The following is a 14365-nucleotide window of genomic DNA, read 5'->3' on the forward strand; positions in this document are numbered from 1 at the left end:
GGAGAAAACAGAGCACGATGATGTAGCATTGGTTCACATTTCACTACCGCTCTAGCTGATGAAACGATCTGACGATGAATGACTCTCAGGCCGGTCTTCTTAAACTGGAGAAGACCGGCCACACACACACACACACACACACACACACACACAGAGGAGACACATGCAGGAAAAAACAAACAGGGGGAGACAAACTGAAACAAGAGAAAAGAGGCTGCCATGAAGCCCTCATGACAATAAACTGTGATAAGAAGATCGTAACTAAAATTCTGATAAATAGACTGGTACACATTCTACCAAGCTTAATTCATTTTGACCAAGATGATTTTACACAACATTAGGGTTTTAAGAACTAATACCAGAGCATGCCTCTTCCTTCCTCACCTGCAACAGTTTACTGTTAGCACTCTCCACCAAGAAATAGGGCTTCCCAGGCACATAGTGATCTGAAATAATCCATAAGTTAATATACAGAGCACGAAGCTACACTGGGAAACGTGGATAAAAGGTGGATTTCAGAAGTTGTCTGATGTCACAAGTTACAACAATGTGGTACCTTTCAGCAAATTAAAAAGTAAACATAAACTAAGAGATGCATAATTATATAGGTATATGCAATTGAAAAACTAAATTAGTACTTGCAAATATGACTTGGGGGAGAACACCAGACCTGATATATCCAGTATCTTAAGCAAAAGCGCCAAAGAAAGGAGACTGATTGGTTCTATGTACAATTTGCTGATAAGCACAGAAAACAGTGATACATTATTAGATAATATATATAATAAGTGGACTGAAGACCTAGGCATTGATGTTAAAGAAAAAGGGAAAGAATGCTTGTCACTAACCTGCTATTAACCACTAATGAAAATCTGCGCAGTTTAATACAGTTTAAGATAATGACAAGAGTATACCATACTAGAGATAAAATATGCAAGTTTGATAACACATCGTCAGATAAATGTTTAACCTATATGGTGACTCCCTCATGCATGCCTTTTGGTACTGCAAAGATATTAAGATCTGGAAAGGTGTAGAGAGTTGGCTATATAAATATATTATCCGAAAAATTATTTTCTCTCCAAGAAAGTGTATTTTTCAAGATATAAAGGGGTTGAGACATCCGGCTAGTTGGCCTTGATGAAGTACGGCCTTAAGCGCTGTGTCTGTTAACCAATTATAAGTAACTGAATTGAGGAAAGCATTGACCGAAAAAGAGAGATTAAATTCTGATGATACTCTGATGATTTTGATGGAATTCTGAAATTGCTCCTTTTTTGTTGTTGCTTTGATGTACTTCCTGTTACCCAACTATGAGGAAACATCTCATCTCATCTCATCTCATCTTCATCCGCTTATCCAGGGTCGGGTCGCAGGGGCAGTAGCTTTAGCAGGGGACCCCAAACTTCCCTTTCCCGGGCCACATTAACCAGCTCTAACTGGGGGATCCTGAGGCGTTCCCAGGCCAGTGTGGAGATATAATCTCTCCACCTAGTCCTGGGTCTTCCACGGGGCCTCCTCCCAGCTGGACGTGCCTTGAACACCTCCCTAGGGAGGCGCCCAGGGGGCATCCTTACTAGATGCCCGAACCACCTCAACTGGCTCCTTTCAACGCAAAGGAGCAGCGGCTCTACTCCGAGTTCCTCACGGATGGCCGAACCTCTTACCCTATCTCTAAGGGAGACTCCAGCCACCCTCCTGAGAAAACCCATTTCGGCCACTTGTACCCGCGACCTCGTTCTTTCGGTCATGAGCCAGCTTTCATGACCATAGGTGAGGGTAGGAACGAAGATTGACCGGTAGAAAATCACGAACAGGATTGGTGACAAAGCGCACCCCTGGCGGAGGCCAACCCTCACCGGGAACAAATACGACTTACTGCCGAGGATCCGGACACAGCTCTCGCTTTGGGTGTACAGAGATTGGATGGCCCACAGAAGTGACCCCCTCACCCCATACTCCCGCAGCACCTCCCACAGTATCTCCCGAGGGACCCGGTCATATGCCTTCTCCAGATCCACAAAACACATGTAGACTGGATGAGCATACTCCCAGGCCCCCTCCAGGATCCTTGCGAGAATGAAGAGCTGGTCAGTTGTTCCACGTCCAGGACGGAATCCACATTGTTCCTCTTCAATCTGAGGTTCGACTATAGGACAAACCCTCCTTTCCAGCACCTGGCTGAGTAGTGTGATACCCCTGTAATTGGCACACACCCTCTGGTCCCCCTTTTTAAAAAGAGGAACCACCACCCCGGTCACTCCCTTGGCACTGTCCCAGACTTCCATGCAATGTTGAAGAGGCGTGTCAACCATGACAGCCCCTCCAAACCCAAAGCTTTCAGCAGTTCTGGACGAATCTCATCAACCCCTGGGGCTTTGCCACTGTGGAGGTTTTTGACTACCTCAGTGACTTCCGCCAGGGATATTGACAATGATTCCCCATCAGCCTCCAGCTCTGCCTCTACAAAAGAGGGCGTATTAGTCGGATTAAGGAGTTCCTCAAAATGCTCCTTCCACCGCCCGACTACCTCATCGGCTGAGGTCACCAGCGTCCCGTCCTTACTGTAGACAGCTTGGATGGTTCCCTGTTTCCTCCTCCTGAGATGTCGAATGGTTTTCCAGAAGCACCCTGGTGCCGCCCGAAAGTCCTTCTCCATGGCTTCTCCGAACTCCTCCCACACCCGCTGCTCTGCCCCTTTGACACAGCAGAGGCTGCAGCCCTTCTGGCCTCCTCTTCAGCCAGACAGCTTCCCTGACCACCGGTGTCCACCACGGTGGTACGGGTTACCGCCCCTTGAGGCACCTAAGACCTTGAGGCCACAGCTCACCGCTGCAGCTTCAGAAATGGAAGCTTTGAACATTGCCCACTACGGTTCAATGCCCCCAACCTCCACAGGGATGCCAGAAAAGCTCCGCCTAAGGTGTGAGTTGAAGATCTCTCGGACAGGGGCCTCCTCCAGACGTTCCCAGTTCACCCGCACTACTCGTTTGGGTTTACCTGGTCTGTCCAGAATCTTCCCCCATCCTCTGATCCAACTCATCACCAGATGGTGATCAGTTGACAGCTCTGCCTTTCTCTTCACTCGAGTGTCCAAAACATACGGCCTCAGATCAGATGATACAATCACAAAATCGATCATCGACCTTTGGCCAAGGGTGCTCTGGTACCACGTACACTTATGAGCATCCTTATGTTCAAACATGGTGTTAGTTATAGATAATCCGTGGCTAGCACAGAAGTCTAATAACTGACGACCACTCGGATTTAGATCAGGGAGGCCGTTCCTCCCAATCACGCATTTCCTGGTGTCTCCATCACTCCCAGCAGAACTATGGAGTCCCTTACCGGAGTCCCACGCAGGACTCAATTCAGTGTCTCCAAGAAGGCTGAATACTCTGAACTGCTGTTCGGTGCATATGCACAAACAACAGTCAGAGTCTCCCCCCCTACAACCCGCAGGCGTAAGGAGGCAACCCTCTCGTCCACCGGGGTGAACTCCAACACCGCGGCGCTCAGCCGGGGGTTTGTCAGTATCCCCACACCCGCCCGGGGCCTCACACCCTGGGCAACTCCAGAGAAGAATAGGGTCCAACCCCTATTCAGGAGTACGGTTCCAGAACCAAGACTGTGTGTGGAGGTAAGCCCCACCAGATCTAACTGGTAGCGCTCCACCTCCCGCACAAGCTCCGGCTCCTTCCCCGACAGAGAGGTGACATTCCATGTCCCAAGAGCCAGCTTCTGCTGCCTGTGTCTGGTCCGTCGAGGCCCCTCACCTTCACTGACACCCGTGCAGCAGCGCACCCGACCCAAGTGGTTCCTTCTGCGAGTGGTGGGCCCACAGGATGGAGAGGAGGGAGGTGCCACGTCACTTTTTCGGGCTCTGCCCGGCCGGGCTCCGTGGCAAGCCCGGCCACCAGGCGCTCGCCGGCGAGCCCTCCGTCTGGGCCTGGCTCCAGACGGGGGCCCCGGGCTTCCTCCGGGCAGGGTCTCTCTTCCTCTTCCTTGTTTGTCCATTGAGTCTTTGTGAACCATTCTTAGTCCGGCCCCTCGCCTGAGACCACTTTGCCATGGGAGACCCTACCAGGAGCACTAGACTCCAGACAACACAGCCCTCAGGTTCACAGGGACACACAAACTTCTCCACCACGATAAGGTGATGGTTCCCGGATAAAATAAAATTCTGAAAGCAAAAAAGTTGTTGTATTAGGTTTATTTGATGGGGTTGTGAATATTTTATTATTGGAAATTTTATTATTATTATATTATTTTTTTCACACTATAGGCATACACTGGGGCTCCGCCCACTGATGAAAAAGAGAAGATCATTTGGGTTCGATTTGAGAAAGCTGACATCAACGGTAAGTCTGTAACTTTCAGTTAACTTAAATTTGGTTTGTGAAGTTACAACTGCATTGGGCTCTTGAGTTAATAACAATGGGCCTCACTCACCATCATATCTATAAAAGTTTTTTTTATATTTGTTCTTGAGAAAGTTGTTAAGAAAAGACTACAACAGATTCATGACCTGTACTTAAACCGAAGAATTGTTCGAACCTCTGTTCTTATAATGATGAATCCCATTGTTGTTGTAAACTGAAAGTGTTTACCATTTGATCGTAATTAACAAGTAAACGTTCCCCTATCCCCAAAAAAGAAAATAAGTTTTGTTAAATAATGAAAATAAAAATGTTATTTTAATTTAAATCCTATTACAAGAGGCTTAATTTGTTCATGTACGCATCTGACCAGGCTGGGACTGGTCTGGCATAAACTCTCGGGGCCTAAGGTCTGGTCGGCCAGTCCCAGCCTGGTCAGATGCGTACATGAACTGATGAAGCCTCTTGGATGAGCGGTGAAACGTCTTCCTAGACAAATAACCAAGTCCAGTTGCTTTAGACTGAAATTGCTTTAGGGATAACAATGACCTGGACAAATGACAACATTCACAGGATTATATTAAGCAACTGTATATTTTAAGAAATTAATAACCTATTAGAGCTGTAAGCAGCAATGCATGGGCTCTCGTACCCGGCGCGCATTGGGGCGACCATCGGACACGACACGGAGGGCTTGGGGCCGTAGGCCATCTCTTGCAACTTTGCAGCATTCGCCGCGTTCACTGTGTGGCTCTAGAGAGCAAGTACTAAACACGCTTTGTGTTACTCTCAAGTGAAGAACACACATCGAAAATTTGATGTAAATTGGATGAAGTTTGTCATATCATTCATATCATATGATTGACTTCCTGTTGCTAGTAAGGGCGCAATCACACTGTCCATCCGTACCTTGCCCAAACAGGTTTTTCGGGTAAAGCCTAGTTCGTTTCTACCAGTGTGAGTGCAACCGCTCCGCACCTAGCTGCGGCCAGCTGGCTGTCCACGGCCCGTTTGAGAGAGGTGGGCTTTTGTAAAGCGTGTTTGCACATGTACAGGCTCGAACGTGCGCAGGTGTACGAGCACGAGGCCTACGGCGGCTCTGACGTCATTTTATGTGCGCCTGTTCGGACATAGAAAGAAAAAAAAAGGCGGACCATGCGCGGACATTTAACAACAACAACAATGGTGGCGAAAGGTTCACGTTGGTGTGATGCGGAGGTGGAGTGTTTACTGCAGATTTGGTCGAATGAAAATATTCAAAAACAGTCCGACCACACGCACAAAAACTCTGAGGTCTATGGAAAGATTTGTAAACAAAGCGACGCATCGCGATGACGTCAATCAATGCGTGTGACGTGTTACGGCGTGATGACGTATGGACAGGCAAGAAGCATTTGCGCAAGGTCCAGGCAGTGTGAGTACAAACGGGCTGGCCAGCGGGGGGAGAGGGAGGGGGGGACAAGTACCCTAAAGCCTGGGGCACGGTACGGGCGGACAGTGTGTGCTATTGATCAATATTGGCATGTAGTTGTCCTCAGACCTTGGCTCTTAACATGGATTGAAAATTTAATGCAGTTGCGGACAATGTATGTTGAAGTTAGAGCGACTTCCTGTTTCATGGCAAGAAGCATGAAATGGCCACCATGCCATTACGCAACATGCACAAAACTTGCCTTATGTTTCAACACTTGGAGTGCAGAACCCACAATGGATTTTCATGTAAATCTGATAATGTTTGTCATTTTGTCATCCCGCAAATAGAGGGTGCTATCACTGTGAGTCAATATTGAGATGTAGGTGTGTTCAGGACATGACTCTTGTCATGCATGAGAAATGTGGTGCAGATGGAAAATGTACGGTTAAGTTACAAAAACTTCCTGTTTTATGGCCAAAAGTAATATTTTGGTGCCACCCCATGCACCTGACTCTCGCCAGATGAATTTCGTTCCGCCCTGATTCCACCCACCTCCTCTCAACCATCTGGGATCGCTCAATAGGAAAGTGATTTCAGGTGGTCGAGCCAATCAGGACCGCTGGGCGGGGGTTTATAGATGTAACGTGGCGGAGAAGCGACTGTTGTGTTTCAGACAACAATGGCGGCTCGCATCGAGGAAGCAGGCGTCACCATCGATGCTGCTATTTCATCTGTGTTGTCCAATCTAGAGAAACACCAGAGAACGGCTCTGAAGGCTTTTGTTATCAAAATGATATTTTCGCCCTTTCTCCCAACCGGGTTTGGCTTTTCCCTGCATCGCTCTCATCAACGTCACGGGTTGGTTTCGATGTGAGTGGTTGAAGTAGTACGTCGATAAAGATGAATGAATGAATGATTTGTGAAGTTTGGTGAGTTTTTGAATATGATTATGCACCCCAGAAGGCAATTCATTGGTGCAAATAATAATAAGAAAAAAGTTCAATACATTTTTAATAGGTCCCTTGTAGATGCTGTTGCCGGTGCCCGGGCCCTAGATAGCTTTGTACTTATCGGTCAGTTCACTTCAACAGAGATGAATCAACTCAGGAAATTATTGTTTGATTGTTAATATATCCCTCATCCTTTTTAAATATGCTTGCATTCATGCCACCGGGTCAGGGGTGTCATTTCAAATTGCATGATGGTAAGCAAGGCACTATATGCTCAGACATTTCTACGTGTAGTTTAGGGCCACAATTTTGTGAAAGGTTGTGAATTCCAGCAATAAGCTCTCTGCAGGCTGGTTCATCCACTACCTCTTTGGATTTTTTCCCCCTTCCTATATGGATTTAGTTTGAACAGTTGTTTCCAAGGGCAAATCATTTTTTTCTGTCTGACTGACTTTTTGTCGCATGCATTTTTGGTTTGCTGCTGCTTGCTACTAGTTTGATTTGAAAGGCAAACAAGCTGTCAGGTTTGGGAGGAATTCACATCTAATCTTCAAACCCCCAAGCTTTTTTATGTTTGTGTGTAAGGGAATGATAAACATGTTGCAGGATTATACTTGGTAAATGTGGAATAAGATTATGATCTGGAGCTCTGACACAAACCTCTCAAACTAAAAAGAAAATGTAGATGATTACGAAAAAAATAATGAGGTGTAAAGGAATTCAAAGCCGACTTAATAGAACCTATGGATTCAACCGAGAACAAAATAGTAAATGACATAAAAGTGTTGTGATAGTAAGTAAATAAAGCTTATATAAAGCATATAATTTAAAGGCCCCATTTTCTGCTCATTTTCAGATTTATTCTTGTATTTTGCGTTTCCACTGAACATGTTTACATGCTTTAATGTTTAAAAAAAAAAAATCTCAATCTGTCTGTCTGAATATACCTGTCTGAAACTCTCCGTTTTTAGCGCCTGTCTCTTTAAGACCCCCTCATGAAAAAGCCCATTCTACGCATGATTGGTTAGTGTTTCTGGGTCTTCCCTATCCAACATCTGTACCCTCAGTGTCTCTGCATCATCTTTGAAGGCGGGGAATGACTGTAATGGCACTGTAGTATCACTCTGTGTGTGTGTGCATATACTTATATATATATATATATATATATATATATATATATATATATGTATATATTAGGGGTGGAACAGTTCACAAAATCCACTGTTCGGTTCATATCACGGTTTTTCGGTTCGGTTGTTTTTTTCTATTTCTTTTAGATTCTAAATAAGAATCAGAATCAGAAAAACTTTAATGTCCCGCAGGCGGGGAAATTCTTTTGTTACAGCAGCAACAGAGTATGAAAAAATAAACAATAGTTAAATTTAAAAAAGGAAGAAATGGAAAATAGACATATGTACATATTGACATGATATAGTGCAGTTGTTCTTGTTTTGTTTGTTTTGTAATAATGTGAGATGGAGTGAATAAATATGATTAAATAAGTCCAAATAGTGAAAAAAGCAGAAGTGACCTTGGTAAAGGCATATTGCACAGTGCAGGGTACAGGATGAGGTCAATAGTCTATTGGGAGCAGTGCTGATTGTAAAGTCTGACAGCAGCAGGAAGGAAGGACCTGCGGTACCTCTCCTTCGCACACTTAGGGTGTATCAGGGCGTACTCACACTGTCCTTCTGGCCGGGGCCAAAACCGGTTTTTCAGCTAAAGCCTAGTACCTTTAAGCAGTGTGAGTGCACCCGTTCCGCGCATAACTGCGGCCAGCCGTCCACAGCCCGCTTGAAAGAGGTGGGCTTTAGCGGAGCCGTTTGCACATGTACGAGCACGAGCGTGCGCACGTGTACGAGCACGAGCCCTACGGCAGTAGCGTTATGTCCGCCTGTTCGGACATGTAAATAGAAGGACGGACCATGCGCGGACATTTAACAACAATGGCGGTGAAAGGTTCACGTTGATGTGATGCGGAGGTGGAGTGTTTCCTGCAGATTTGTTCGGATGAAAATAATCAAAAACAGTCGACAAGACGCACAAAAACGCAGAGGTCTGTGGAAAGATTTGTAAACAAAGCCACACACACGCGATCAGCGCATGTGACGTGTTACGTAGTGATGTCGTATGGACAGCAAGAAGCATTGGCCGAGGCCCTGGCAGTGTGAGTACAAACGGGGCTGGGGCGCGGGGGTAGAGGGAGGGGGGGGGGCAAGTACCCTAAAGCCCGGGTCGCGGTACGGAAGGACAGTGTGAGTACGCCCTTAGTCTGTTGCTGAAGGAGCTGCCCAGTGCTGTTAGAGTGACCTGCAGGGGGTGGGACTCCTGCACCAGCAGGGATGACAGCTTGTCCAGCATCCTGCTCTCTCCCACCACCTGCAGTCCACAGGGCGTCCCAGGATGGAGCTGGCCTTCTTGATAAGTTTATCAAGTCTCCTCCTGTCTGCTGCCGACATGCTGCTGCTCCAGCAGACTACTCCTTAGAAAATGGCTGATGCCACCACAGAGTCATAGAAGGAGGTCAGGAGTGCCCCTTGCACTCCAAAGGACCTGAGCTTCCTCAGAAGGTACAGTCTGCTCTGACCTTTCTTATATGTTGCTGCAGTGTGGTCAGACCAGTCCAGTTTATTGTTCAGGTGAACTCCCAGGTATTTGTAAGATGTCACCATCTCAATGTCCGTTCCCCGGATGTTCACCTGTGTGCAGGGTTGTTTGTGCCTGCGGAAATCCACCACCAGCTCTTTGGTCTTCCCGGCGTTGAGCTGGAGGTGGTTCCGCAGGCACCAGTCCACAAAGTCCTGAATAAGTTCTCTGTAGGCTCCATCGTCACCGTCCCTGATCAGGCCGACGATAGCGGAGTCGTCAGAGAACTTTTGTAGATGGCAGTGAGGGGATTGGTGGTAGAAGTCTGCGGTGTACAGGGTGAACAGGAAAGGAGCCAGGACTGTTCCTTGTGGGGCCCCCGTACTGCAGAAAATTGTGTCCGACAAGTAGTCCCGAGTCCTCACATACTGTGGCCGGTTAGTAAGGTAATCCAGTGGCGGGGTGGGGGTCTGATCAAACATGTTGAAAAACAGGTTCATGTTGTTCACCCACGTCTGATCCCCCTCAGCCTGGGAGCCTGGTGTCCGCTGCCCTGAGATAGTTTTTAGGCTTTTCCAGACTCCACTGACATTTCTCTGCTGCAGCTGGTTTTCCATCTTCCTCCTGTAGCTGTTCTTCCCTTCTCTGATCTTCTTCCTCAGCTCCCTCTGCACAGCCTTCAGCTCCTCCTTGTCTCCTGACCTAAAGGCCTTCTTTTTCTCCTTAAGAAGGGCCTTTATGTTAGGATTAATCCAGGGCTTGCTGTTAGAAAAACACCGTACAGTCTTGGTGGGTACAGTGTTATCAACACAAAAGTTTATGTAGTCCGTTATGCAGTCTGTTAAGCCGTCGATGTCCTCCCCATGAGAAACACACAGTTCTTCCCACACAGTTGAGTCAAAGCAGTCCCTCAGAGCCTACTCAGACTCCTTAGTCCATGCTTTAACTGTGCGGACTTCCACTGGTTGCCTGTTTACGAGGGGCTTGTAAACAGGCAGGAGATGCACCAGGTTGTGGTCAGATCTTCCCAGGGGAGGGAGGGGGGATGAGTTGTATGCCTCCTTGATGTTGGCGTACAATAAGTCCAGCGTTTTATTGTCTCTGGTGTGGCAGGTGACATACTGTGTGAATGTGGGCAGAGTAGAGGACAGAGAGGCATGATTAAAGCCCCCAGAGATGAGGAAGAGGGCCTGTGGGTGCTGTGTCTGCAGTGAGCTTGAGACTGAATGAAGAACATCACAAGCTGCATCAGCGTTAGCAGAGGGGGGGGTGTACACAGCGAACACAATCACCTGTGTGAACTCCCTCGGGAGGTAGTACGGCCTCATGCTAACAGCCAACAGTTCGATGTCCCTATTGCAGACTTGCTCTATAACAGTGATGTGCCCAGAGTTGCACCATCTGTCATTAACAAACATAGCCAGCCCTCCTCCTTTCCTCTTACCGCTCTCTGCCGTCCTGTCTGCCCGCCGTAATTGAAACCCGTCCAGGTTAGCGTCTGTGTCGGGGGTCAGCTCTGTTAGCCACGTCTCAGTGAGCACTATGATGTTGCACTCGCGGTCGTCCCTCTGATGCCGGGTCAGCGCCGTTAGCTCGTCCATCTTGTTGGGAAGAGATCTTACATTCCCCATGATGACAGATGGGAGGACGGGTCTGTAACGTGTCCTCCTGCGACGGCGAGCGGCTCCGGAATGGCACCAGCGTCTCCTCCTCCTCAGCTCGCAGGGGACATCAGGCCGCTCGTGCAGCTGCACCGCAGCGCTACTGAGGGCCAACAGCTGATCCCTACTGTAAACAACAGGGCTGCGTACAGGCTCCCCGGACACAACGGAAAAAGTTGAAAAAATAAGTATTGAGACCAGAACGAAGTACGCGAGTTTGGTCTCCATACTGCCCAAGAGAGAGCTCAAAAGAGTGTTGATAAGGAATATTTAAAAAAGTGCAAAAGAAATATAAAAAGAGGAAAAAGCTCAAAAGTGAGCGAGAGCTGCTGTAACAGGCTGCCACTCACGCAGCGCCATCTTACATAAAAATACCACGTATCAGATTTGTAGCCTAATAATTAAAAAAAATTGTAATCAGATATTCTTAAGGACATGGCATGCAATCATGCAAAAACTAAAATAATGAGGCAGCATGTTTAGGGATTACTGTAACAATCTTAAATGAAAGTGAAGGGAGATTTTGAAACAGTAGAAGACACATTGCTACATTTACGTGATTATATATTTATTTGGCAAAAAGGTAAACAATTGTTTGCCTTCTAGGTAAGAATATAAACACCTTTACATTATCAAATCTTAGAAAAAATGAAGAAAATACGTTTTCTTTCACTAAAATACGCACAAACAGCAATCACTGAACTGACTGAAATAGGCTACATCAGGGTTATTCAAGTAATTTGGAATAAGGGCCGGTTGACGAAAATGATCAAAAATGAGGGGCTGTAAAAATATGATTATTAATGGATAGTGACATAGGGGTGCATACAGTATATTGTCTTTATTTTATCAATGTAAATATTAGTCATAGGCCTCAAAGTGCAACATGCTTGTCAAGAAACAATCCTTGTTAAATGAACAAACCTGTGAACCAGAGGTTTTCACTCAATTATTGGACTAAAGTACAAGTTTGGGGTTCTTCTCCTTTACTTGAGCATTTTATTTACATGCTACTTTGTTCTTCTACTCCACTACAAATCAGTGGAAATATTCTACTTTTCCTGGACTACATTTATCTGATTACTTCAGTTACTAGTTACTTCACCAGGCTGACAAGCACATATGAAACATTAGTTTATTCATAAAAAACTGGACTGACACAAATGAACGTAACATAAATGCAGAGTAGCTTCTCTTTACACGCAGAATTGGCTGCAGAGTTAACATAGGCTTCACAGAGACAGAAACAAAAACTTCTCTGGTGAACTGGCAGTTTTCTGCGACAATCTTTTTTTTTCAGAGTAGAAAGAGACATTGATGTGGTGATTTAACCACAGATTTAACCAGACAGAAACGATTGAGAACAACAACAGGGCGAGCCTAGCGAGCTGTTGCCAAGAGGATTCAGAAACCCACAAAGAAGAGCGTAGCGAGAGCGCTTGTAGTGAGAGCGCTTGTAGCGGGAGCACGTGTAGCGGGAGCGTGCTTAGCGTTGTGGCCGTGTGCCTACATGGCGCGCATGGAGCAAGTCTCCCAGTGCGCCGGGATTTGACGCTGAGACGTAGCGCTAAGACGGATACGAGAGAGGACAGCGGGCATGAAGGCATACGCTACCTTGCACCTCATATACCGAACCGTGACATGTGTACCGAACGGGACAGATTTTTTCGGTAAACCGTTCCACCCCTAGTGTAGATGTAGGTGTGTTCAGGACATGACTCTTTTCAATGCCTGAGAAATTTGGTGCAGATGGAAAATGTACGGTTAAGTTACAAAAACTATATATATATACACACACATATATATACATATACATGTATATATATATACATACCTATATATATGTATATGTGTATATGTATATATATGTATATATACATATACATATATATATGTATATATATATACGTAACTTCGGATGGTGAGAAAAAATGTTAAGTGTCGTTTTGCATAGTGTATGTAAACTTCTGGTTTCAACTGTATATATGCATATGTATATGTGTGTATATATATGTGTGTGTTTATATATACATTTGTATATATGTTTATATATATGTGTATATATGCATATGTGTATAAATATATATATATATATATATGTATATACACACATATATATACACATATATATGTGTATATATATATATATATATATATATATATATATATATATATATATATATATATATATATATATATGTATATATACGAAACTTCGGATGGTGAGAAAAAATGTGTTAAGTGTCGTTTTGCATAGTGTATGTAAACTTCTGGCTTCAACTGTATATATATATATATATATATATATATATATATATATAGATATGTATAAATGTGACATCACAACTGTACAGAAGTCCTGAGAGTTCTCGTAAAGACACGGTTTCTAAATATGGGCTGCGTGCATTTCTCTGTGGATTGAGGGTTTTGATACTTTCACAGCACCTCTACCTGCTTTGTAACAAAAACACCTGGAAATCTAACTTTGTAAATATGGGACTTGATGATGTTTGGTTGCCATAGGATTGGACAATTCAACACGTCCTCTATTTAACTTTAATGACTCACTTTCTGTTTTTGCACAGACACTGCCCGTAATCCAGAGTTTATGGAGATGCACAGTGGTACTACTGACCCTCCTCTTTGCCTCATGATTGGCTACACTGACGGAATGCAGATCTGGAGCGTATCTGTAAGTCACACACCTAAAGGGGCTGTAAAACTGCAACCTCAACCATTATGTTGCTTTAGCTTTTGAACCACAAGTTTTCATTGTGATGACAGATTTAGGTGGATATGTGTGTTGAAATCTCAGTTCAAAATCTTGTCAGTTATCTTAACATAGAGCATAGAGCTCTGTTGTACAGTACTGAAGGGTTGATAGACTCTTCAAAATGCAACACCAATACAGACTCCTTCACACTGTTATAAGATTACGATTACAAATGAGCTTATCATGGTGGCTAAGATTGAACCATCATATGCAGGTCCAGAAGATGTTTAAATTGTGCTTCCAGCAATAAACTACGTTAAATGTGTTGTTTATGACTGGTTTTACTAAGTGTGTCGATGGACAGTCCATACAATTGATTATGTGATTGGATAATGTAAACATTTTGTCCTTATTTGTGTCAAAAGTCAAACTCTAGTCAAATAATTTGCTGACCCTGGACCTGTCAGGACATGTCCACTGCCCAACCAAGAGGCTTGTGAAAAATGATGAGGAAACGATGAAGAAATGCAGTGATTGTATCTATGTGTAATAAAGGTCAGACTTTGCAAAATGTGCAGGAACCCTGTAAATAGTATATACTAAATTCTATCACTATGTAGTATGGAATTGGGACAAAGCAATAATCTCAAGGCTTAAATAGT

At 44.9% G+C, this 14365-nt stretch overlaps 1 protein-coding gene across 2 annotated transcripts in view; it reads left to right on the plus strand.

Moving 5' to 3' along the window:
- bcas3 (BCAS3 microtubule associated cell migration factor) overlaps window positions 1-14365 on the plus strand; it is a 555891-nt gene that overhangs the window by 21074 nt on the left and 520452 nt on the right. For both annotated transcript variants that reach the window (XM_083914409.1, XM_083914410.1), the window contains exons 4-5: window positions 4286-4361; window positions 13576-13682. In XM_083914409.1, the coding sequence (XP_083770535.1) occupies window positions 4286-4361; window positions 13576-13682 (183 nt within the window). The remainder of the gene's footprint in view (window positions 1-4285; window positions 4362-13575; window positions 13683-14365) is intronic.

This window comes from Echiichthys vipera, assembly GCF_963691815.1.
Source record: "Echiichthys vipera genome assembly, chromosome: 5".
Lineage (NCBI taxonomy): Eukaryota > Metazoa > Chordata > Actinopteri > Perciformes > Trachinidae > Echiichthys > Echiichthys vipera.